Source organism: Poeciliopsis prolifica, unplaced genomic scaffold, assembly GCF_027474105.1.
Source record: "Poeciliopsis prolifica strain line A6 unplaced genomic scaffold, Auburn_PproV2 SCAFFOLD043, whole genome shotgun sequence".
Lineage (NCBI taxonomy): Eukaryota > Metazoa > Chordata > Actinopteri > Cyprinodontiformes > Poeciliidae > Poeciliopsis > Poeciliopsis prolifica.
Window position 1 is genome coordinate 500337 of NW_026562418.1, and position 27482 is coordinate 527818.

A 27482-nucleotide genomic window follows, 5' to 3' on the forward strand; every position below is an offset into this window, starting at 1 on the left:
TTTTACATAAAAACTACCAAAGATTACTTCATAATCATGAAATTGAAAGAAACACAGATTTAGATTTTAACAAGTGTGCCCTTTACTCTGATAGCCCTAAATAAAATCCAGTGCAGGTGCGAGGAGTGAAAGAGAGAGAGGAAGAGAGAGAAAGGGGGCGAGAGAGAGAGAAAGGGGGCGAGGCAGAGCACACAAACAGAGGAACGTGGAAAAACTGTACTACTATAGCAAAGAACATATAATTAAACATAATCTAACTGGTATAACAAAGAAATGACTGAAGAGAACCAAAGCAGAAAACTGAGCTAATCCAAATAAACAGCAGATAAATGATAAGAATTATGAACATTCTGTTTGATGTGTTGCATTAAATGCAAGCTTGTGGCTGCACTGCTGCAAAAATGTGAAAGGGAAACAAAAATCTTTAGGGCTACAGACACTTTTGCAAGGTCCCGTGTGCCACAGCATTCGGTCGTCCTGCGTCTGCTGCTCAGTCTGGCAGGTGCATTTCCTCCTCGCTTTGTTTCCCCCTGGTGTCCCCTCCACCCTAAGTGATTTACCATTCCCTTGGAAACCGTCCTCTCTCCCCGTTTCTTTCCACACATCCTCTAAACCCATCATCTCCACAACCCGGCTCCTGGACGAGAATCCAACTGTGCATTCTGCGCACTTAGCTTGTGGCAACTGTAATGTTTTATTGCATTATGTAATCGCTTCGAAAATGATTATTAAACCAGACCGGTCAGAGGTTTCGTGCCAGTACACTCTGGTGCGCGTACGAACAAGCCCAGACGAAACGCTCCCTGGTAATGGTATATTTCATGCCTTCTTCCAGTAATCCAGTGCTTCTCAAATAGTGGGGCGCGCCCCCCTTGGGGGGCGCGGTGCGATACCTGGGGGGGCGTGTGATCCTGGGGAACAGGCTTTTTTTTGGCCGAACTAGTATAAAGTGTAATTGCGCACAGTAGGCGGCAGTGGCGCTCTCATTGTTACTTCTGTCACGTTTGCGACAGTGCAACATTTTACGACTTACAAGACAACAGGTTTGCCATGGTTACCAGTGTTACGTCAACAAAAAGCTCCGACTGCGTTCTGTCTATGGCGTCCGTTATTCAACAACCGCCAAATGAAAAAGTTTTTAACAGGGATGAAAAGAAACGCGGAGAGAGTCAAAGATGAGACAACAGAAAGTGAACCGAAAGCTAAGAAGAGAAAATATGACGAAGCGTATTTAGCGCTTGGCTTCACTGTGACTACAGTTGGAGAAGAGGAAAGACCGGTGTGTTTGCTGTGTCTAAAAATGCTCGCAGCGGACAGCATGAAGCCAAATAAATTAGCGCGTCACTTAAATACTTTACATCCCAATCACGCCGATAAGCCGCTAGAGTTTTTTCAGCGAAAACGTGCTGAATATTGCCAACAGTCATCCCGCTTTGTGAAGGCTACTTCAGTAAACCATCGAGCGCTGCTAGCATCATATAAGGTGGCGTACCAAATTGCGCAGTGCAAAAAGCCCCACACCATAGCAGAGGAGCTGATACTGCCTGCAGCAGTAGACATGGTCTCTGTCATGCTGGACGACGCCAGTGCAGCAAAACTAAAAACTATCCCTCTGTCCAATGACACTGTCGCCAGACGTATAGATGACATTGCCAACGATCTTCAAGAACAGCTGGTAGATAAACTCAAAGACAAACGTTTTGCTTTACAATTTGATGAAGCAACTGACAGCAACAAAGACTGTCTGTTTATTGCTTATGTACGTTTTGACTTGGCAAACTCCCTGTGTGAGGATCTACTTTTTTGTAAATATGTCAGAGACAGAGCCACAGCTGAAGAGCTATTCAAACTCCTGGACTCCTTTTTGACTGAGAATGGGCTAAAGTGGGAGAACTGCATTGGTGTTTGCAGTGATGGTGCACAAACCATGGCAGGGAAGAGAAAAGGACTTAGGGCACTCATCAAGACAGCCTCACCTCATGCTGAGTGGACACACTGTATTATACACAGAGAAGCACTTGCATCCAGGCAACTTTCCCCTGAATTAAGTGAGGTTATGACTGACATCATAGGTGTAGTCAATTTTATAAAGACCAGACCACTAAAAACAAGAGTCTTCTCTGCCATCTGTGAGGAGATGGGAGCTGAACATCAAGCTGTGCTCTATCACAGTGAAGCAAGGTGGTTGTCACGAGGAAAAGTCTTGTCCCGAGTTTTTGAGCTCAGAGAGCAAATAAGAGTGTTTTTGGAGCAGGAGCACAAGTATGAAGTGGCAGAAAAATTTTGTGATGAGAACTTCCTGGGTAAACTGGCCTACCTGAGTGACATATTTGGAAAGCTAAATGAACTGAATCTACAGCTTCAAGGGAAAGATAAACACCTCCCGCAGGTCACAGACAAGAAGATTAGCTCTTTCACCCGAAAGCTTGCAATGTGGGGCAGGCAACTTGATGAAGGAAACACAGATTCATTTGAAAACCTGCATGAATTTGTGGACACTAATGACTATGATGCTATCTCAGTGATTCCACACATTAAGCAGCATATTTCTTCACTGATGGGATTCTTTAAAAAGTACTTCCCTGAAAACAGTTCCCAGTATGACTGGGTGAGAGACCCTTTCAGTGCACCAACTCCAACTGGTTTCAGCTCTGCAGAAGAGGAGCAGTTCATTGACATGACGTCTGACTCCACATTGAGACTGAGGTTCACATCACAGATACTCAGTGCATTCTGGCTGAGTGTAGAGAGGCAGTATCCACTCTTAGGGAGAAAGCTATAAGCATTCTGCTTCCTTTTGCAACATCTTACCTTTGTGAGATTGGCTTCTCTGCTGTTGCTGCACTGAAGACCAAGTACAGGTCCCAGCTAAACATTGAGCAGGAGCTGAGAGTTGCACTATCATGCTTTGAACCTCGCTTTGAAAAACTGTGCACATCAAAACGTGCTCATTGTAGCCATTAAACCTGACTTCCTCCTCATTTTGATCAAAAAAAGACAGAAAAATCAGCACAAATTGTTTAATTCATTTTTGTTTTGTAGGTTCAAGTGTTTTATATATTGTGCTCCTGAGTTAATGTTGCTGAACTGAATATAAATTAGTTATTATTTTTTTAGTTTTGTAGTTTATTAGTTATTATAATTATTAAATATTATTTATTGATTTGATTTAATTTTGCAATGGTGCAATTAGTTGGTCAAACATGTTTACAGTTTAAACAAGGATTTATTTATTTTTAATTTCAGGCATTGATGCACTTAAAATCTTTTCTGTTGCAGACTTAAAACACGATTTAATAAAGTTATACTTTGTAAGTTTGACCATATGTCTTTCTTTTTTCTTTAATGTTAAGAAGGAAAAATGTTATGCAGAGATGGATAGTCACGGTGGGGAGTAGGGGGCGCGAATAGTTTTCTTCTTGCTAGGGGGGGCGTAACGGAAAATAATTGAGAAGCACTGCAGTAATCACACACAGGCTTTGGGGGAGCGGAACCACAAACGGCAGCGCGTTGTGCCGCAACGCAACAGTTTGAGCCTCTGGTGTTTGTCAGCAGAACCGGAGCCTGGGGAAAAACCCTGCCACATCCACAGAGAGAAGCCGCCGCACCGCAGCGGAGGATCAATAAACCCAGAAAAGACACACTTCTGGAAAGAGAGCGAGGTTGTAGGGTAATTTTCACTCTCGCACTGCCTGGACGCGTTACAAGACGGCGGTAAAACTGTCACCCCAAATGAGAGAAATACATTTTGGGAACGTACGCTGAGTTCATTACAACTTGACGTCTTATTTTAGCAGGACGTTTTGTAGGCACTTGCGCTCCACGTTTATTGGCTATCCTGACGGAGATGTGCATAAAGCCTTAAAATAAATTCATCTTTTATTGCCGCAGTAGCATAATCTGACACGGAACATTGTGTGATTCTCTAACTGTGAGCTTTGGATGTTTTACTGCGGCCCTTAAAAGTCACGTTTACCGTGAGCGGCTTCGGGGTCAAGCTCGCTCTTCATCAAGTCTTGCTCGTCACCGTTCCGTCACAACTCCTGAAATAAATATTGACAATTTTATGATGTGGAACAAATATCTTTCCACAGCAATTTGTTATGGGAAAATAACAAATAAATCACTTTATGAGTCACTTTTAAAGTGAGGAATTACGAAATAAACCTTCTGGATACTTTGACTTCTAATTACAGGCAAAAATAGAAAATAAGCTCAAGCTAAGCATTGCTTTAGCCGTCAGGCAGAACGTGCTAAAAGTTTTGAAAATTACAGAAAAGCACTAAGTGAAACGTAACACCTGGATCGATTAGAACATTACATCAGACCAATGAAAAGAACATTTTCAACACAGAAATCAAGAGTATGTTTAATACCCGCTTAAAGGTTTTCATTTTCAAAAGGTAATTTTAATCTAGCAATGATTTACTGAATATGACTGTGTTTTGCTTAACTTCCTGTGTGTATAAATATTTCATATCTAAGAAATTTACCGACAACTTAAACCATAAAAAAAATGAACGTCTTCTCTAAAGCGGCTAACACAGTTAGCGCTCCCACATCTCTTGATCCCACAGCAGTAACTAAAGCATGACATGTGGGTGCCTTTTAGCTGGTGGTGAGGTGAAAAGTAAAAAAAAAAAACTGCTTCTGAATTTTTTCACATTCCTTCTCTCTGCGTGTGAAAATATTTTAAAAAGTAAGACTTGATTTTTCCCCCCCCCACCACCTACTTTTTTTTTTTTTTTTTAGGGAATTGTGGGTAATAGTACAAGATGAGATACTACAAAACACAACGCAAAGAGTTAAAACGAAACAATCCATCTTCAAAGAAAAGGTGGTGGCTTTTAACAAGCTGCTGTTAAAGTCGTTTGAATGACACACCTGAGTGTTACCAGAGAATAGAGAATGGATTTCCACACCACTTCCCCTCCCCCTCCTGTTTCTGCACACTATCTGTCATCTGGTTGAAGGGAAACCACACACACACACACACACACACACACACACACACACACACACACACACACACACACATAGGTATGGACAGTGATCTTAACAGCTGTATTGTTCTGACTTTCACTTCAACATTAAAGTTTTTTGAGAGTTGCAGCCAGCATGTAGACTGGAATTTGATGGAGAATCTGTGGAGGAAGGTCAAGATTAGGGTTATGGAGCAGAGCCTTCCAACCCTAAAAGATGTGGACATAACCTCCCTCTCAAAAAATAACACTGGAAAGATGCAAAAAGCGTTCACGTCCTGTCAAAAACGAACTCTGTACTTGAGCGCAAATAAGATTTGCTTTTTTAGCAAGTGCCAAAATCAAACTAACAATAATTAAATGCTAAGTATGTTAATATAGCGACTCTAAATGTGGTATCATAGCAAACATCAATTGTAACGATTAAATGGTCAGAGATGGCTAATATTTCTGATCATTTAACAGTAGGAACAACTATGGCTGAACGAAGGTCGGGCCGTGATGCTGTCGTACTTATCATGCCGGGAGAAGCTCGTAATGAGCCACGAGGCAAAGAAAGAGACGTTTGCAGAGGAGCAAAGGAAAGGAGACGAGATGGTGGGGAACTTTTACTAGCATGGCTGTTAGAAGTTAAGCACAAAACAAAGCCAGATTAAAGAGCGGTTAGAGCATTTCCGCCCTCAGGTTCGCCCCGTTGACACAAGGAAGCGCGGCAGCATGAACGTTTTATACACATAAACTTTGACTGTGCAGCCTGATGCCCTCTGCCTCCCTCTTCGCTGAACCATCTCACATAACGCCATTAGTGGGCCTTATCGCCGCCCTCAGGAGGACAACAGAGTACAACCAATGTTGGAAACAGCTGTTTCAACTCATTGTGCTGCATGCTAACAATGCACTGTTGCCACTACCACTGCGAAGCTATCAGCAGCATCTACCCCTAATGGCACTTCAGACCACCCTGTCCGTAAGCCCCTATTTACAAAGATTTTCAATTGTATAACTCGCTGATGCCGTCAAATCCTCAAAACACAACCGTTCAGGTTTCGAAACACAGTAGGATCTTTGTTGCCGCTTGTGCTTTCCGTCCCTGCGTGTCGTCTTAGCGTTTGGATGGAAGTGTGACGGCAGGTTTGTTTTGTTTTTAGGCAATCCTGTTAAGGGCTGAGAAGGTGAGCAGTGAATTTGAGAGCAACCGTTGGGTTTTCAGGTTCTCAGCCAAGCCCGCCCAGTTTTTGTTATGTAAGAGGAAGTCAAACTCCAGCTCGACCCTTTTGCCACCCCACTGTTCCTCCGCGATCCTGTGGGGGGTGATTAGGGATGGGATAATTGGGGGGGGCGCCAGAAATCCAAGAGTGGGAAGCCAAACTTCTTGCGAAGAGGGCTGAATTCCTCAACACGGTGCCAGGGGATTGAACAGACTCCAAAAAAAAAACACATGCAAGGCCCTTTGTTCTGCAGTCGAACTCTTTTGTTTCACCTGCTGCACCTCTCATTACGGGGAGCTTTACCTGTCAGAGAACATCACCTCTTCTTACTTCATCACACGAATTACCGAGAATCCCTCCGCTTCGAGAAGGCCTGGGAAATGAGGCTGCATGGGAAACAGAGAGCATTTTGTCCCACCGCATTTAACTCAATACCTGCACATCTGACAACTAGCAAAAGTCTATATAAAAATTGGACATAATTTTATTTTATGGACATCTTTTATGTCTAATTTGCATTGTTGTGACAACAGCAAGTACTCATTTACCAAAGCATCAGCGAAAAGAAAACAACCCCAACACCATGTAACTATTTCGGAAGAGTGTGCTTTGCATTAAACGTGTCCCACTCACAAAACACAAAGCTTGTATTTTGAAATGCACGTTTAGTGAGCGTGACACTACACTTGTTCAAAACTGAAATATTTAAAATGTTTAACTATTTTAAATACAGAGGACTCAGTCGCCCATTTCTAATCTGGCACAATAACTCTCCACAAACACGAAGAACAAGGTCATGTTTTCAAGCTTTGGACTGAGATGATTTTGTTTCACTGCTTGTTCTTCTGACAATATTTATGACAAACACTCATGGTGAGAATCGCTAACTACAGAGTTAGTCATGCTAACCCTGAGGCTCCGATCATAAACATTAGTCCCCACTAAGCAGAAGCTAAGGCTAACCGCTAATTTCAACCATGGTGATACTCACAGCGTCTGTCAACGACACATGTATTATAACATAGTATTCCAGCCTCAACAGGGAAAGATTTGTTTTCCTGAGCGGTTTGTGAGCCTCAGCAGGGGTTGCCTTGGAACAGACCTTTCGCTCTCAGTTAAACTTTTATAGCTGTTGACTATTGCTAACATTGACCATGTTTTCCGTGAGAAAACCTCCAAGACGTCAGTAGACCTTAACCGTTTACCGTCGCTCTGCGAGATCCAGCTCTGCAGCGACGCATTATGGGCAGGGAATAAACGAGAACTGCTGTGCAAACAGTCTTCGCCTACTTCGAAAATGGAGGGCACAAACATACACGACTAACACACTTGAAGAATTCCAAAGCGTCAATAACGAAGACTTCGACACAGATGTGGAACTTTACTCAAATGAAAGTCTGTAAAATGGCCAAGTAAAGTACACCCTGTACACGCCGTACAATGCCAACGTTTCATTAAGACAATCCTGCAGAGCTAAAGACAGCTGTCAAGAAGTTTTGTTTGAAGCCGCAGCAAAATCATGAAGGAAGCTGCAGTAGGGCACAAACAATCTCAGGGTAAGCTAGCAGCTCAACGGGAAAGAGTTTGCAAAGGCAGAACTGAAAAACAAAATCTACTTTTTTGGTGTAAACATGTCGTATCTGTCACCACTGATAACAGTGACGTATCCCACACAGGCATGAAAACCAAAGAAATTAGATGCATGAGGGCTAGAAATGATTAAAAGATGTTTCAAAATCCAAACAGGTCGACCTGCTGTTTGTTGCAAATTCTTTACCTCAAAGTTAAAAGTTTGCTAAATCAAATCCCTTAGGATTTCAAGTCTGTTGTTGTGATTCTATGATTTTTTTTATTTTTTTTGCTATCAAAATCACTCATTTTGTGGTGTTACTTTAGCAACATTTACAAGAAATTTTTGCAGTATTTGCCCTAATTAAGGACAAAAATGTGACTTTTTATTCCTTGCAATTTTGATCATGGACAACAACTTGACATCAAGTAAGGTTAAGCTTATCTGGGTTAAGCTTAACACTAAGAAATTCTATCTGACATTTTTTCAACGTAGCAGAGTTTTACTTGGATGGTGCTTTCTTCCTGATGTCACACACTCAAATTCACCCCAGTGGATCCCTGAAGCCCCTGCAGTCTCCCCCCTGCGTCCGGCCATTGACGTTCAGAGCTCTACGTGTTTCTGTGACGTCAATGCTTTCTAAAGATAACACCTCGGCGTCGTTCCACCTCTTGACACCCTCCTAACAACCCTGCTGCGAACGACACGACTAAAATTAAAGCTCAAACAAGAGGCTCTCATTAGCAGAGGGGGGAATTAAAAAAATATGCGAGAGCGTTACACGGGTATAAACAAGACTTGAACAGGAAAAATAATGAGCTCCTGGCTAAGCTAAAGCCGACACCTTGAATATCAGATACCCGCCCTGCATGAGAAAGACAAAACAGCCGGATTCCCTAGTGGGACGAAAAGCGTCTCTTTCTGTATGCAGAGTGGAGTTTGTCCCAAAAATGAACCTGGCCGATTTGCTGACCCGACCAATGTTTCCACTCTTGTTTTTCATCCACAACATGAAACCTCATTAGCTCACACAGACACTGCCACACCCTCACACACATCAGAGAGCTTCTTTAATCCCAAGAAGGGAAGCCTGCATGTAATTTGATCTTTCCACGGCAGTGCAAAGAAATTCTCAGGAGAGCCGTGTTTTCCATCGTCATGCTCTGGTTTTTTTTTCTTTTTCTCACGCTTATGAAAAGAGACGAGCGGCGCACCGAGGAAGGCCGCGTTGACGTCCGACGTTGACGCAAAAAATGGCAAGCGGACCTGAGGCGATTTGTGGAAAACGCTTTTCTTAGGTTTAAAAACGCCTCGCGGAGCCGTTCAGACGCCCTGAACCCTTTTCACGACACAACCAATCGCACGAGTCGCTTCATCGCAATCGCCTGCCTCGCAACCACCGTGCACCCTCCCCACGCAAACAATCTGGACGCGACAGATTTTTCATTTAGCGGAGAGTCGGTTGACCGCTACTGAGAGGATTTGAAGGTCAAGAGCCAGAGGGATTACGGAAAGTCAAATGCGCGGACGACTAAAGGTTACGGCCCAGAAGATCTGCAGAGTGAATGGATCTGTTCAGAGATCAAGCATACAAGCTTCATTTTATGGGGAGCTAAAAGGGGCAAAAATGAAAACAAAAACTACGTCAGCAAGTCATTAACTAAATATGTCATAAATTAAAATAAATGTCTAATTGATATATTTGATTCTGGATCGGATTCCAGGTAAATTATTGAGAATTATCTCTACTGCTATTGATCCCTCTGATACGATATATATTGTTAGTGATTTATTGTCCAGCTCTACGTCACCATGAAATAACTTCATCTGGACGGGATTAGGAGCTAATCCTGGATCTTTTGAACTCCACTAGATTGATAAATTAACAAAATTGATAAATTGTCTATTAAATACATTTCTAAAACGATTATGTCATGGGACATTTTGCTAATAATCTATTATGTATTTTCTTATATGTCATAAAAAATATATGTCAACCATTTAGGTTGATATTTAGTGTTGCTTTAACACAAACTGCTATTTACTGAAGTCCTTCAGAAATATGACACATCAAATATTGTAAGGAAGAGGCCAGAGATTGGTTTTCCTCAAAACTTGTGCATTTGGTTTGCATTACATACATCAGCGTGAGAGACAGATTTATCTGTGCACGGTTACGACCCGTGTAAGCTCATCGGATCAGAGTTTACAACGTACAGAAATTTAATCTGACATTCTCACTAGATGTTGCGGCACACAAAAAATATCTCTTTTTCTAAAATCAATCTCATGTCATTGATGCAGCCTGCTCAACTGCGTTTCAAAAAAAGAAAAAAAATCTTAAATAATGTCAAATATTTATTATTTTCCTACATGAGCAACTTTTCTGACATCCGACGCCCCGGTGTGGAGCGACCTTTCACCTCGTCACGTTCTCAGCCCAATGGCTGGAGCGATTCTGTGATCCAGATTTAGCACGGCTATCAGTGGCGCGGAGAATGTCGGCCAGTCATGGAGGAAGCAGAAGAGAAGCGTTTACCAGGAAGACAGAAAGTCCTTCGTGATTACAGAGCAGCATTGTGGTTCTGCTTAAAGTCAAACAAATAAGTGCCATTCCTAAACATGATTCAGAAACCTTACTGTGGAAAGTAGCAAGTACTTGAACATTTATTTATTACAATAAATCTAAACAACCGCCTCAGACTCCTCATCTCATAGTTGATGTTTTTACATTTTAACTCCCCGTGATGCCATCTGATATCTGCAGGCTTTTTTTTTCCTGCATTGCTAATTAGCTAGCATAAAAAATGGATGATGGCCTGGAAATGGAGATAAAGTGACTATGTAAGGTTCTGCAATCTCCACGAAATACAACTGATGTTTAGTGCTACGTAAGCTAGCGGTGCTAACGGAAACGTCGCTAATCATGGAGAAGCTTAAAGTATGAAATAAATTCTTCTGTTTGGCTTTTGAAAAAGTAAAATAGATTCTAAATTTTCCCTGTCTCGACCATTTTTGATTGTCATTGATTGCGTTCATTTAAGACATATCCAAAAAAAACAAAACTATAATTAGTAGCTAACAGATGCTAAAGGTGCTAATAAAAAGGTTGCTAATCACAAGGAAATTTAAAATGCCATTTAAATCCTTCTGAGTTTTGATAAAATAAAATAGATTTTAAGTCTCTCAACCATTTTTAAATGTTAATTATTGTGGGTCTTAAAAACATATTTTAAAAAAAATATGCGGAGAATTTAGCGCGCGCGGTCGTTAACGGCTGTCATAGTCGTACGTCGTGTGGTTTCTTTCTCAATATTTGAATCCATACTAAACATGTGGAGCAAAAAAAGAAAGTGGTCAGATGAATATGTGGAACATGGATTCACGCATCACGGAACAGGATGGGAGTCGGCGTCCCATCTGCATGACATGCAACGCCAAGTTGACCAACTCTAGTCTCCACTGGCAAATTTAAGGGGACACGTCTTGAAGCTGGAGACGGGGAAAAGTAAACAAGTATTTTGTGGATTCAAAGTGCCAAAAAACAAATTAAAATTTAAATTAAAAAAATCATTAAAATAATCATTTTAAAAATTTTTTACATTTGTCAAAAAATCCAAATATATTTTTAATTAGTAAAATAGCAAAGAAAATATTTTTGGGGACTGAAATTCTTTAATGGGGATGAAAAATTTTTTGTAGCCAGAATAAAGTAATAAAGTAATTTGTTGTGAGTTCATGCAGTGTGTTGGTTTTGTTCTTTGAGCACGGTGATGGTCATGCACGACTCATTTTGTGCACCAGTAAAAAGAAAAAACACATACCTTTTTTTTTTTTACCTTGAATACCTTGAATTTGGAAAAATAAAATCATATTTTATTTATCACTAAAGGGGTTCAGTGAACGTGCAAATGAAACTAGTGGGTTCGGTACCTCAAAACAGGTTAAGAACCACGGGAGAACCACTGCTATAGAGGAGCTGGAGAGATGACATCACCAACATTTGATCCGTGCATCTCTATTCTCTAAGACTCTCCAGTGAAAAGGAGTGGTGAGCTGCAGTGTGATCACACCGACCTCGAAGGTTTAACTGCTCATTTAAATCAGTTCATAACCATTTCTTTTTTTATAAATGATGGTAAAATTAGAGACGTTTTCACACGTTAATCAACGGCGCACATGATGCCACTTTTCAGGTTTTTAAAAGTACCTTGTGTGTTTTTGGGAGTCGGTGTTTCAGATGACGTGTGTGTGTGTATGTGTGTGCGAGCGTCAGGAGAAACAAAGAGTTTCTCATGAAAGCAGAAACTCGTCATGCTGCACTCACCGATGCAGGCGTGCACACGGACGGTCAACTGGGTCCGCAAAATAACGCTGTGCTTCTTCCCTCTGGACCTGAAACAGTGGGAGGGGAAAGAAATAAACCATAAAAATGATGAATAAATAATTATTGCTATTTTTTTGGACACATGTAACAATTTATGTAGCTGTGTGAGAAGCCACAGAGGTTTTCTATTTTGCAGACAGACAGTGACCTGTATCGGATTCGCGCCTCTACACTGATACGCATCTGAAACTGGAGATTAGACAGCAGAAACGCGAGGAGACACAACAAACGTTTACACACATCCATCCATTCTTTTTACACCCTTGTCCCGTTTACACACATACACACAGGCGCAAAAAAAAAAAAAAGCCCTGCATGCCAACATGTTGATGTGCATTCACACAAAGACGTCCCCTGATCTTTCCAGACAAATCAGCGTCTTCCATCACCAATGTCATAAAATCCAACAACAGCAGGGGAAGCACCGCTCTGACAGTGTGCACTGCTGCAGCACTGCTGCTTACGCAAAACAAGCAGAGAGGCAAAATATAAAAGAAGAGAGCACACAGATTTCTGTTGTCAGCTGGGAAGTGAAAGGAAATGTCTCTGTATTCTGTTGCTTTAGCAAAGCAGCAATAACGTGGCACAGATTTTCAAAAACAAGAAAAGAAAAACTGGCATAAAGTGGATTAAAAAAATGCAGCATTAGAGATCAGACTCAGTGTAGGTCAGATTTATTTTTAATGTTTTAATTGATACAGAGGCGGATTTTTAAAAAATAAATGAATAAATAAACAGCTCAGAAGGAGGTCAGTGTGCAACATAATCTCAGTGATTTTCTCTCCCAGGCCTTCGGATGCTGAGCTGTCCGTGCCGTGAAGGGACTTTGTTTACTGCGAGCTGCGGTGAGCAGCGTCCCGCCACAGCTGGAGTCCCGACGCATATTTGACTTGTGGGAAAATTCGGAGTGAAAATCTGGTGACCAAAATGCTTTATCATGTATGAGAAGCTGCAGCCCTCTGGCCAAAGGGGTATTTATTTCCTTCTTCTTGGCCTCCCGTCCATCTGAGAAGTTGAAATATTTAGTATAAAGATAATCAAGGTAAAACCATTTATTTTCGCGTGCGCTGTGTATGTGTGTGTGTGTGTGTGTGTGTGTGTGTGTGTGTGTGTGTGTGTGTGTGTGTGTGTGTGTGTGTGTGTGTGTGTGTGTGTGTGTGTAATATAAAACAGGGATTTGTCAAATGCAGGTATTGGAAATCCCCCCATTACGTAACTGAACAAAGAGCCACGTCCAATCAAGCATTAGCCTCAACACATGTTGTTGATTTTCAAAGCAGTTACGAGATCTTAAACTAGAGAACACAAATTAAACCCATAAATAAACGAATAAGTAATTCTGACTGTAAACAACTTACAAATTTGAATAAATGTCCATCCTAAAGAGCGATCTTGGGGCAGGGAAGTCATACCAATACAACCCAGTCAGAAATATTTATTATAAATTATTATTCACCTGTCCGTCCTCTGGACGCATGTGACACAGATACTAAGAAATGTCCACATGGAAACAAGCATGCATACAGACAGACACAAAGAACATCGTTCATCTGGGGGACAGCCAGCACCGACCACAAACAGATCAACATACCACAGCTCGCCACGAACACACAATGTCCCAATCGTGCAGGCAGCCCCCCATATGCAGCTGCTGTGTGTGCGTGTGTGTGCGTGTGCGTGTGTGTGTGTGTGTGTGTGTGCGTGTGCGTGTGTGTGTGCGTGGGTGTGTGTGTGCGTGTGTGTGTGTGTGTGTGTGTGTGTGTGTGTGTGTGTGTGTGTGTGTGTGTGTGTGTGTGTGTGTGTGTGTGTGTGCGTGATACTCAGGGTTCTCACTGGAACACGCTTCAGGCACAAAAAACAGATCCAGACAACAAAAAAGTTCCTCTAAAGTGTGGTTTCATTCATTTGCTAAAGATGGCAGAGGTTGATCGTTGTTAAGCGAGGAGTTAGCTGTCAAACGCATTCGAGATTGTTTTGGGTTTTCAAACGCTCTGCTGCTCACAAAGTGTCTTTTGTGTAATTTCTAGTGCAAATATCTTAGTCCTGTCTCATTCAGGTGTGCTAACTCACAAGTGACTTTCCAGGAAGTTATAGGTGTTATACTCCTAGTCAATAATTTCTTAATATTGGCATAATTAAATAAATAAAAAAAAAACTACTAGCTCCCCTGACAGATTTCTAATCCTTTTTACATGGGTTTAATGTCTTGTTATAATTGAAAACATCTGCCAGTAGAACTACAACTTTATCAGCAATGTTCAGAAACTACTGACTTCAAACAAGGTCCAAGTTATTTTCTGACAAGTTACTTGTCAGTTAATTATGTTATAATTTAAATGTTTAGACCAGAAAGCAAGTCAAAAATACTTTGCGTTTTTGTTTCTTCCTTCAGTGTGCTCAATGTTTTTTATTTTATGTCACTGAATATCGTCCTAACCTCACCAAAGTATTTCCAATTATAGAGAGCAAAAAAATAAACAACAACCACAAGCTATTAAGGCTAACTATGCTAACAGGACATGATTTGTTTGGTTGGTCTTGAAAACGGGGCTGTGATGACAACAAAACTCTGAGAATGTTTTCTAGTCACTTGTTCTTGGAGCGCAGATGTATCTGTAATGGTCATTGTTTCTGAGCGATGACCTTTTGCGATGAAAACAGTGAGTATAACTGAGCCTAGTGCTGACAGATTACAGTACTTTGATGACAACAGGAAGATTTCCAACAGCTTGATTTCCCTTTCTTGTAAGAAGGAAGAGAGTGAAGCAAGCTGTCATGCAGCCAGCTGACAATCAGTGCACAGCAACAGACGGGAAAAGGTCGGCGCTACGATACTCTTGACTCTTAATGGCCGAAAATTATAAAGAACTGAACGTTTTATTTTAAATATACACTAATGCAAAATGATTTCAGGCGATGTCTAGTTGCTATGGCAAAAAAGTATATTAACACAATAGAAAAACAATATTAGCAGAAAGATAAATTAATACATTTTTTAAGTATTTTTTTATTAATATGTTTCACATAAAAATTATTTATTTTCTTTTTGTAATGGTATGTTTTAATATATATTAAACCTAAAATTAGGAGTAAAATTGTTCTTGAATTGAAACATGAAAACAAGTTTCCTATAGCAAATAAAAAAGAAAAAGCAAACAAAAACTGGTCAAAATATTAACTTTTGGGATTGTTTCCGCTCCACTACGAAAATAAAAAAAAAGACGACTCCTCGGACTGTGAAAGGTTGCTGACTCTTAGTCTGGAGTATAAATTACATTGGATTTGTGGTTGCAAGTGACAAAGTGTGGAAAATCGCAGTGGGTATTAATACCCTCGCAAATGGCAACGAATGTTCTCATAGTTTCAGGTTTTATAGCAAATCCTGACGCCTCAGGGGAGAAACTGGAAAAGTACAGCGATATACGTGACGACGATTTTATTTTTTTGCCACAATTTAGTCTCAGCACAACCTGCCCTTCATACCTTCCAGTTTTTTTTTTTTATTTTTTATTTTTTTTATTTTACTAGTATGTCATTTATTAAAAGAAGAAAAAGAAGAAGAAGAAAAAACAGAGAAGAGTTATGGCTCTGGAAAGGAGGGCACATCTGACCTGCTTTGCGGAGAGCTTCATACTTTCCATGAACTCGTGCTTCCAAAAAAAAAAAGAGAGAGAAAACAAAAAAAATATAAAAAATCCACATCCAGCAGCTTCTGATTCTGCTCGTTATATGAGAAAAGAAGGAACTCGGAGGAAATGTTTTGTGAAGGCCAAAAGGGCGGAAGAGCCATTGGTCTGGTTGCGGTGATGCGGTGATGAGCGGAAGTCTCTTACCCCGCATCGTCCGCCTGAAACCCCTCCAGCTCGTCCCTCTGCTCGGCCAGCGAGGACTCCAGGTCCAGGTAGGTCCCATTGTGGGACAGCTGAAGTGTACAATCGTCGAGCTGCGAAAACACGAGAAAGAAAGCGCCTGATGAAACAGAGAACAATCAAAAACATCTCGTCGCTTCCGTTTCAACGCCACTCACACCTTGCTTTTGGCCCCCGGGAAAGGCTAGTAAAGTCCACCTGGTGATTGACGCAGGCGACTGGACCCGCTTTTCCAGCAGTCACTAACTTACGTCTATTTGTGTTTCACACCCTTGAATGAGAAGAAACAACGTGAGCCTCTGAAATAAAGCCGCTTTATTGGTTCGAACAAGCGCCATGTACATTTGTCGGGGGGTATCTGCTTTTGGCATTACGGCGGAGCTGGTGAGGGAATTAACTCATAATAAAGCTGCAGGGACGTGAAACCAAAAGCAGAGAGGGACACAGAGCGAAGGGGCAACTCTTAGTGCATGTAAACACCAGCTGCAGGAAATGTGACACTTGAATTTTGCTTAAACTCGTATTACGCGTGAAAATTCAGCATTTTTAGGAGGCTCTGCATCTGTGACCGGGGTGCAGGGGGTTTCACCCAAAACCTTTCTCACATGTATGAGTCAGCGCAGTCTGTTTCTCGTAAAACAACAACTCGGATCTCGCACCTAGATCATGTTCAATCGGCAAAAAAAACAACAACAACAAAAAAGAAAAACACTGCAAAAGATTGACTTGGTTTTGGTGTGTAACGGGAAACCCTGCTGGGTTTGGAACCAGGTGCACGGTCATGTATCTGCACCCCACCGGGTGGATCTTTTATGAGGCAGTCACAAGTTGGAAGCAGGTGCAAACGTCTCACAAAAAGCAACTTACATCATTGTTGCAGCAGAGAACCTGCGAGTGTCCTCGTCGTCCCTGGTTAAAAGCCGTTTGTATCAAACCTTCCAGACCTGTCACTGGGTCGTTCTGGTTCTGCTAACCCCAGAAGCAAACACAGCATCCAGGTCCTCTGCACCACAAATCCAGAACAAACGTCTAGAACGCTGCCAAACAGCTGAAACACGGTCTAGAGTTGCCTTTGATCGACATGAGGTGCTTTTACTTGATGATTTTGACGTTTGACAAAATGTAATGTTTGTTGCTTGTTTCATAACTGATGACTATATGACTTTTTGCTTTGTTTTTTACGCTGTAAGGCACTTTAAACCACCTTGTCGCTGAAATGTGCGATACAAATAAACTTGACTTGGAGATCAGAGGAGTCATCCATCGGTATTTAGCAGGTCGGTGGTATCGTTGGGAATATCACAAGCTTAGATGTGCCGCCAAAAAACTCTCTCACACACACACACACACACCTCCACAGCCGACCATTCAAGTGACCTGACCAGACGACACTTTGTGACCAGAGCAAAACCTGCTCCTGCTCCCCGTCCGTCCGTCCTTCCTTTTCACGCAGAAACGAGGACGGACTGTCGGACGGACTCGCAGCATAAATATAACTCTTGCTATATGTACTCGGGGCGTAGAGGGTGGGTGAGTCCACCCAGGACCTCAAGTCAAATGGGGGCTCAACCAAGACAGACACCAACGTTAGCGTGTTGATTTGAACGTGTCCAGATCGTCAACAGACAGATGTCTTTTGACCAACGATTAGCAAATGGAACATCAGATTTTCGGGTCTGATTTCCGAACAAATATAAATAAATAGAGTTGAAATCGAATGTTAGGACATTCGTATTAAACCGGATTGTCTGCGTGTGTCTACCAGTGAAGGTCTGCTGCAAATTCCCAAAGGTGTTTGAGCTCAGACGAGGACAATGGCTCCAGTACTTTTTCACTAGAGCCAGATTGTCATTATTCATTTGGTGCTGGTAAATTGGTTGAAGGACGTTCACCATTTTGATCATTTTGTTAAGATTTTCAATTTTAACAGAAACGTTCCTAAATTAAAGTCACAAACCTTTACTTCAAAAGCCAACACCAAAGTTGTTTTTTTTTTCTTTTGCTGTACAATTTAATCTTGTTTACTGAACTTGTTCCACAAATACAATGCAGAGACTGACTTGCATTGCCAGAGGCAGCCGGCCTGGTCGCTAAGCAAACCTAACACAGAATCCCAGTGGTTCTTTAGTTTGGAACTGGAGCATAATTGGGTTTGATGTAATCCCCACATCTGAAACCTCAGAGTTAACTGGAACGTAACACACGGTGGAGTCAGAATCCTCTTCAACGCTCGCTTCTTCTGAAAGTTTCTGCTTCAGGCAACACACCTTCTTTGGTTGTTGGTGGCTCTGCAAGCAATGAAATTATTTGTATTTGTCTTGGAAATAATTAATTTGTACATTTCCACAGAGTACCAATAAAAACAGGTACTGTTTGAGATACAGCATTAGCATATTTTCTCAGGTCTCTCTTTTATCGCTCTTCTTTTAAGTCAACCCAAGAAGAAGTTGCCCTAATCTTACACAATAATCAGCCATAATGACACCAGTCCTGCTCCAGGTTCCCTCCCTTTCCCTCGGAACAACATTATCCATCTGTGTCAACGAGCTAATCCACTTAGCAAAACGCTCCGCTAATGCACACAAGTCCTACAGCAGAGATGTTTTGGCCAGCTCAACACCTGTGGTTTGTGTGTTTTCTCAAACAGAGCACAACGTGGCAGGTAGCAAAACACAAAAGAAGCACAGAATTGCAAAAAAAGAAAATGGTTACGAAAGAAAAGTTAGCATAAAAAAAGAGGAACCCAGAATGCTAAAGCTATATTAGCATCATGTTCAGACAAAAAGTTTTTTTTTTTTTTTTACTGAGGGGAGGTTGGTGTTCACGACAACATTAGGTCAATGTTAATGGGGGGGAAAAGTGAAACAATTTATAAATTGTTTTCGCTGCACATTTCAACAAAAATATTTTGTTGAAATATTTTTGAAAGTGTCCAAATTTTTATTCCATGGCCAAAATTGTCCTGGTTTGCAGGGTTTTATGAAACAGAAATCTGGGTTTTTATGTCTAAAACCAGATACAACACAGTGCGGTAAGGTGAATCCACCTACAGTTAATCCCAAATGTGAAACCATTGTTGTTCACACTTTCAATGTGTGTGAGAACTGGTAAATCTGCCCAGGACTTGGACAAAAGGAGTGGAAACAAGTGGGGTGGGGGGTTCATGTCCTGTCCCACTGCCCTAGTTTTTTGTTTTGTTTTTGTTGTTTTATTTCCTGCTGTGGGAATTAGACCAAAGCATTTTTAATCCCATTCCACCTTTGTTCTCCAACATCACCTCAATTTTCACCTCTTCAGAAATTCACCAGTCAGGTATTTCTTTACAACTGATCACTTATTTTCTTTTTTTTTTTTCTTCTTTAAAGGTTTGATTATTCCAATTTTGAGCTATTTGTTTGTTTTTTTCCCCAAATTTTTTCCATTTTTTTATTTTTTTTTTACCAAAAAGACGATTACTTACAGGTTACGTAAAGAAGTAACCTGTAAAATTTGATCAAATTTTACTTGATTGATTGTGATTTTTGACTTACTGAAAAACGCACCTCTACTGGAATCTGTGGTTGGCAAAATAAAAAAACGGCAGATACTTTATGGTTTGATGCATTAATGACAATAATCTTGTAATTTCATCATTTTCTGATGGATTCAAAACTCTTGCATCATCCACCACAGCAGCTACGACCTCCCTCATCTTTTTATCTGAAAGATTATGTGACATAGAAGAGACAAGGAAAACATCACAGACACACTGCTCAGCTTCCCAATACACAGTCAACCAAAGCCCGTCTCTTCCCATTGGTCTCGAGTGATGCAGTTATTAATGTAATAATGTAATGTAATAATGTAATAAAAATGCGTCTCGCTGTTTGTAGATGGAAGCGAGTCGGGCCCTCAAAACGGGGGGCCAGAGGAACAGAGCGAGACCGATCTGCTTTACACCCATTTGATCAAATTCTCCCAGAAGGAGTGAAGCAAAGAGAGGAAGAAGAAAAAAAACAAAAAGACAGGAGGGCGAGAGGGGCGGGATGTAATTACTTCCATGTTAAAATAACACCCAGCCTGCCGATGATGGTGGTAAGTCGACAGTTATAGATGCCCTTACGTAATTTAGCCGGCGACTTTTAGAGACGCAGGAGATTCTGTTCTATAAAGAGCGTGGGAGGGGAGGGCTTTTCCATGTGGCCATTAAGTCTCTCAGCGCTGCTTTAACAAGAGCTATTCGCTAATTCAATAAAAGTCGACCTCTGAAGTGCAGGATGTACTGGGTTTTATTTATTTATTTTTGTAGGGGAAGGGAGTTTCTTATTGTAAAAGGATGCAGCGCCCTGCAAAAGTATTCATGCCCCTTGGACGCATTGTGTGGCATTACGGCCACAGACTTCACTGGGAAACACATAAATGAAACTGAAAGACAAGAACACACCATTTTCAGACTGTTTACAACTAAAAATCTGGAAAGTGTGGCATGCATTTGTACAGGAACAGAGTTTGGAAAATGTCTTCAGGAAAAAATAGATTTTGACATGGCTTTGGAATAATATTTTATTTGCTTTTTTTGTCATTTATTTTCTTTTGATTAATATATTTTTGTACATTTTGTCTTTGATCTGCTTATTCTTAATAAAAACCTTCAGAAATCACCTCGTTAGTGGAGAGCGTCAACCTGTGTGCAATGGAAGAACAATCGGCAGCAGGAAAACCATTTTTGAGGGTCGACTTTACAAACAAAATGTTACTTTCTGGCGAACGTGCGAACCCATCCCCACCGCGAGACGTGACACTTTGAGCTGTTGTGACCAAAACATCGCATAAACTCTACCTTGATCCCACTGAAATTCGCTGAAGTTTGCTATTGTGAAGGTACAAGATATGAAAAAAGGTATCGCTGCATCAGACCGGAACCGGTGCGGCGAGCTCGACCTGACGTGTTTCTCTTTGATGATGATTTATCCGAGCTGTTCTGACAGAAGGGAAAGAGCAGTTTGGACCAAGCAACACATCCAAGGCTCTCCGATTTAGCCCTAGCAACCCGGGCTGTGTGTTTATAGTTGTGTTTGGTCAGAGAGGTGGAAGAGGACATAGAGGAAGAGGACAGGAAAACCACAGAGCCCAAAGTGAGGAGAACAAAGTGTCGCAAGGATCCAGGCCACGGCCACAGGAATTCTGGGACAAGTGACCTATACTTTGCATGCAGTCGAGCCGGTCCGGCGCAGAATTCTCCCATCGCAGCATAATAACACAGGGAGAAAAGTTCAGGACGTTGAAGTACAGTGAGAAGAAAAGGCCGCTTCGTAAGACTGAGAAATAACCCAACAAGCGAAACAAATCACTTAAAAAAAGGGTCATTTTTCAGATTTTCCCCATGTTATTTCCAGAGTAAATCCTTAGAAAGCACCGAAGTTTGAATCCCGACTATGCGACGGGCAAAAACGCAGCGATTCCATCCCATCCCTATAATCCAAGCACAATATCCAGTTGCCATAGCACACGGTCTTCCTCCGTGATGGGAATAAAATTGCAAACACAAACACAGACTGCACCATCTGTCCTTGCATAAGTTGTAATCATAAGCTTTTCTGTGCTGTGGGCTATTTTTCATTTGTTTTGTGGCTTTTAAGGATCGGGCAGCACAAGATCCACTGGTTTTGGAAAAAGCCATTCTGCTGTCGAGTGCTGGCTCGCAGACGGGGTCATGCGGCAGCACTTCAAACTCCCCGAGTCTCCCTTTGATTTTCAATTTAAACTTTACTGACTGGTTATGTGAAAATCACACAAGAGAGAGGGCATATAATAAGGTCTGCATCAATTTGACGGCTCGTCTGGGTGAGTTCTGGGCATCGGCTGGTTACCGATACCGAGGCACTAAAGAGTTACGATTTTAAAACCATTGGAATTCTCCATCGTGCAATCCTACGGTACAACGAGCTTTCAATGAGATGCCAGAGAATGTGCCACCAGAGTTTATGCTTTGAAGCATTCCCCACTTGTTGGTCAGCATTAGCAGCTAGCTGAGAGAGAGCTACTACAGTTTATGCACGAGAAACAAGATTGACCATTTGAGATTCCATTGTACTATTGAAAGTATTTACTTGAAAGCTTTCTTCGAGGTTTAGCAGTCTGTTTATGTGACTTTTTGTAGATTGCCAACTGCGTTGCCCACTGCAAACACGAAGACATGACCCGCCGGGTGGGTCTGTCAGCCAATCCGCTCTCAGAGTACTGTGGCAAATTTTTAGACCTTAAAGAGGTAGATAAGATCAGCTTCACATTTAAGTATCGGCCACTCATCCAAGTCCTAAAATTAAGGAAAACAGATCCAATTTATCGGCTGGTCCATTTATCGACACCCCCCTGATCTCTACTCTAATTTACCTACAAGGTATTCTACGGGGTTAAGCTCAAGAAACACCAGTTGCGACCGACTATTCATGTGCTGATAGTCGAGAATTGGAGGAAATTTTCTGCAATTTCTCGAGTTTCCAGGAAATTGCTCGCAGTCTGCGAGGCCCCGTCACCTTCAACATGTTCTAACGGCCTGGTACATCATCTGCAAACTTAACTTGGGAGACATATCAAACAACTGTCATTCCAATACACTCTCTGCAGTATCACAACCACAAAGAGCAGCCAAAATGTAATATTAGTTGTTATATTTTAGGTGCCATGCAGTAGAATTACATTTTCCAGTGATATATGTGGCTACATCCCACATATATCCAGAAACATCTTCCAATATCATGCAACCCAAATCAGGACATTGGAGCTCAGCTGGTCAAGTAATTTTTAAAAAGGGATATTTTTCCCCTTGTTCATCAAGACATAAGAACTTCCACTGTTTTTATTTCTAAAAATACATTAACTCAGAGCATGCACTTTAGTAAACTCTTTTTTTAGCTTAATAACATATGAATATAAAAGTTTAGGAACACGTGCCATGATACAGAAATAGAAACCAACTTTGCCAAAGAATCTCTGAGTTCTGATGTTATTTTAAAACGTCAGTCAGAACAGAAACGGCCAGTCAGATCTCAAGGAAAATCAGAAATCAGTGTATCTCCAATAATAACCCTCAGAAATGTTTGTGCTCGTACCAATATCGAGTGGAAAACATGTTATTTTTACTCGATTCTATCATCCCTGGAGAATGTCATACCAGCCCATGCCTGGCGTGATCATGTGCTCCAGACAGCCTTGTCAGTGAGGAATGTACCATTTTGGTTCAACGTCATCTTTTCTCCCCATCAAAACGGCCCTAAAGCTGCGTCTTTCCTGCTCCGACACGCTCCTCTGACTGAGCCGATCGTCTGTGATCGGGGTTACTGGGCGCCTGAGAGGTGGGACTGTCACTTGGGGGCAGAGGAGGATATATATCTAGTCGCCCTGTTGCGTTTGCAGCCACCTGTTAGAGTGACGAGCAGAGCACAGACATGCAGCAGCCGGGTTCACTCGACATGTAGCAGAATGAAGACCGAGGGGGTCTTCATTCTGAGACAGAGGAACCCCTAAATCGGCAGGGTTGAAAGGAAACACCTCTTGAACTGGTAGAACTAGTGAGGGCAGTATACGCCTTAAAACCTAAAAGAAAAGAAAAAAAAGTGTGCTTCATTGAGAAATACTCAATAAAAACTGAAATTTTATTCTGGCTTTTGTTTTTTAACGTGTGCCAACCCAGCTTATCAGTGACCCCCGCTCTTTCTTAGAACCTTCCTGCGACCGCCCCTGGATATTTAATCTCTTATAAGCGAAGGCAGTGTTTCGAAGCTGCTGAAGGCTTTGTGGCAACCTTGTTTCATTCCACAGATTGGAGTCACTTGTGTTCTGAAAATAGCCTCTGAATGCTGGTTGCTGGAGTGTATTTGCAGGAGCCTTGAAAGGGAGACAAACAGAAGTCCAAAAACTCCATGTGGTTCTGCTCTAACTTTCCTTCCCCCCAAACACATCCAAACATTAAAAAACATAAACAAACTCATATTCCACTGCAGATCTCTGTCAGATCAGCTCATCAACATCCCATGTTTTGCTTTACTTTCCATAAAGGAAGGTGTTTACCAGAGGGAATATCCTACCTTGTGAGGGGCTTTGAGGAGCCGGTGGACGCCCGCTAGTTGGTTGATGAGGGGGATGTCCTCCCTGAAGGTGTACACCGGGGGTCTGGTCGGCTCTGGGAAGTTGGTGCTGTTGAACGGATCGGTGTCATCTAAAAACTGAACCCTGCAGACGAACGTGGCCATGCTGCATCCATGCAAGTGGCTCCTTCTGAGGGGACGGACGGGGCAGGGTGGAGGGCAGGAGGGCAGTCGAGAGGGGGTCTTTGGGGGAGGAGAGGGAGTGACGGGGCAGAAGCCGGAGCGCTCCTCGGCCGGTAGCGACAACAACAAATCCCCCGAAAGTGGGGAAGTGGGCGCGCGGGTGTCGGAGAGGTGCAATCGGGACACCGATGTCGCCCTTTCCCCCCGCCCCCCGAGGCTCGCCCGGTCCTGAGCGGTCGGGAGTTATTCTCGGAGAGGCAGGTGGCCGGTGATGAAGAGGAGGGAGCAAAGCGGAGAGTGAAGGATCAGCGGAGCCTGGCTGGGAGAGCCGGTCTGCTGTCTGTCTGAGCCTAATCCACCCCACCCCTCTCTGACTGAGCTGTGTCTATTTTCCCCTCGGCTCTCCTCCTCCTCTTCCTCCTCTTCCTCCCTCACTCTCTCCTGCTTTCCAGTGGCTTCCTCCATGAAAATCATCTCAGCAATAATCCGATGGTCATCTCCAACAACACCAACAGGAAAACATTTTAAACTGAATAGTAATTGTAGAAAAAAAATAAATAATAATAATAATAATAATAATAATAATAATAATGAGGGGTTCAGGACAAGATTTTAGGGTGGGAAATTAGGCAATCTACACCGCTTTGTTTTGGTTGTTATTTATTCATTTGTTTATGTTATTTATTGACACCGGAACTTTATTCTGAACGCGATTCCTGTGAAAAATTGTTGATCTCTGACGACATCTCGTGGTCACACCTTGCAGCCGCAGCCTCTTTAGTCACGAGCAAACCGCACCGTGCTTTATATGTGCTATACTGGACCAATAAAAACAAAAAAAAAGATTTTATTTTTGCTTGATTTTTTTCTTTTTTTCTGCGAAAATTGATGTTTTTACATGACCAAATACTTTATACACCTTTACTAAAATGTGTATAGAATGTTATAGATAATAAAATGTCAAATTGATTTTAAGTAACTTTGATTTAGTTTAAAAATGTCATTTTGAAATAATGAACACAAAATAAAAAATAAAGAATTCCTAGAAAAACATCGGTCATAGTCGACGATTCTATCTTGTAAAAACCAATGTGAAAAAGATATCAGTATCGCGATGCTGCTGCCATCTGCTGGTTGCCTCGGAAAACTGTTGTGATTACGCAGGACTGACACATTCATTAACACCTTAAAACGATAAGCCACTAAACATTAAAGTATATATATATATATCTTTTTAACGAATCAAAATGAATAGTGAAGATGCTGGCTGTCGGGCAGCTAAATCTAGCATTAACTTCCTGGGTGATTAAAGAGAAGAATTGGAAAAAGTATCTTCTTCTTACCACAAGAGGGAAGAGACCTTCTGTTTCAACCGGAGCTGGTTTGCTGGCTCGGGTTAAAACAGAGTGAGTGGTTGGAAAACCTAAACTAAATCTTATAAAAGTCCAAAGTTTTCTCACATATCCACTGAAGTTTTGTTTAGGAGGCTTACTCTAACACTGAGCTGTGACTGGACTTCATCGCCAATCTGAATTGGAGCTCCAATCGCAGGGAAATATTATGAAGACTGAATGAAAAGGGTTTTGTTGAGACGTTATTTTTCAAATCGAAGAAATATTTCACAGAATCTTCACCTGCAGCAGACTTAATGTTTCTCACAGCGGCATGTTTTTAGCTCTACTTTTGGCACCTAATTTCTAGAGGAGCGAGATGAGGACAGAAAGTAACATTTTGAAAAAAAAACCAACTTTTTGCTTTCCTTTGCGTTTGTTGTATAGTCTGAACAGTTTCCAGGCGACTGCATGGCATAAATAACTCACTTATCAGAGCATCCGGTTTTACACCGGTGACTAAGTGACAAAGTCCAGCTTCGGCTGATTTTGCTGAGGATCTGCAAATCTGTTTGTGCATTTGGCAGCTCCTCTTTCAACCTTTGGACATGTGGCTTGTGGCGTTTCTTCCTGGTCAGGCAGGCGCAGCTGTGTGAGATTTTCTCAGATTGTTTCTTTTTTTTTCTGCTTCGAGTTTCTTTCAAAAGTGAAATGTCGGCGTCCTGACGGCAGAAATTGAGGGATTCAATCAGAACAGCCAAATCGCAAATTTATTGTGTTTCAAAAGATGACAAAGTTTTCATACAGTCTATTTGTCACTGGTTTCTTTCTGGGTGTCACTCATTGACAGTTGCTCCTGCCTTCAAGAGTTACTGAATCTTTCGAGCCCTTTGACCTTCTGGTCGGGGATTGGGACAAAATCTAAATCCATTTTTACAAAGGTTGAAGGATGCAGACATTTATAACTTTGTTTTTAGAACATTTTATCATCATAGGCTTGTGAGTTAGCCAGACGATTCCTCTGGTTTAATTCTAGGTGTTTTATGGAGACAATCAGCTGAATTTACCACATTTAATCTGACAAACCATCTCAACAATAACCAGTGGAAACCTCTTGTTTATGAGCCTCACAGCAGAGGCTGTGAACACTTATGTATGATATCAGTAAAATTCAAGAAAAAGGTTTCTTGATTTGTTTTTTGTTTGTTTGTTTGTTTTGATAAATATGCGAAACAGGGGAATTGTGTGTGGAATTTCGAGAGGAAAGAAAATAATAATTCAACACAACTTGGAACAAGTGCTGTCAATTCTTTCCAATTGCCATTTTCAAAAGCAAACATCTTTCTTTCCCCATAATTTAACAAACAACTTTAAGGATTTCGTGACTTCATGAGACTTTGGTCAGGGGCGTCTTCATATTCGTTGCGATACAGATCGCTGCAGGAGATCTCTCCTGCCCGCCAGGGCCGTCACCATCGACAACAAACAAACTGAGTCACAACAACATGGAATGATCCGTTTTGGGACCAACAAAGCATTTTTCATTTGAGTTGAATTAACTCAGTCACATAAAATCACAACAAAACACATTGAGGTTCGTGTGGAGATACTTTTGTGTTTTTTTTAATGCGCTGCACCGATTTCCTTTTAGTGCTGGTGGGGACATTGTCTCATGTCTCCGTCATAAGACCGTCCTCTGAGGAGAAGCACGTAAATGTCAACAGAGCATGCTGTTGTTTTGGATCTGTCACAGTGTGACAGCCTAAAACACGGTCCTGGAAAACAGATCTCTCAACATGGGGGACGGAAAAAGCAAATAAAACAGACGGCGATGGTACATAATAGCTCCCCAGCTGTTTATTTATGCAGCCTGTAATGTCTTGGAC

General features: G+C 41.7%; 1 protein-coding gene across 5 annotated transcripts in view; it reads right to left on the reverse strand.

Annotated features, from left to right (window-relative positions):
• Positions 1-24619, reverse strand: part of fhod3a (formin homology 2 domain containing 3a) — a 66969-nt gene extending 42350 nt beyond the window's left edge. For all 5 annotated transcript variants that reach the window (XM_055055932.1, XM_055055930.1, XM_055055931.1 and 2 more), the window contains exons 1-3: positions 24083-24619; positions 15981-16090; positions 12088-12155 (exon numbers count right to left, since the gene is read on the reverse strand). In XM_055055932.1, coding sequence (XP_054911907.1) covers positions 12088-12155; positions 15981-16090; positions 24083-24247 — 343 coding nt within the window. In that variant the 5' untranslated portion in view covers positions 24248-24619. The remainder of the gene's footprint in view (positions 1-12087; positions 12156-15980; positions 16091-24082) is intronic.
• Positions 24620-27482: the final 2863 nt, after the last annotated feature.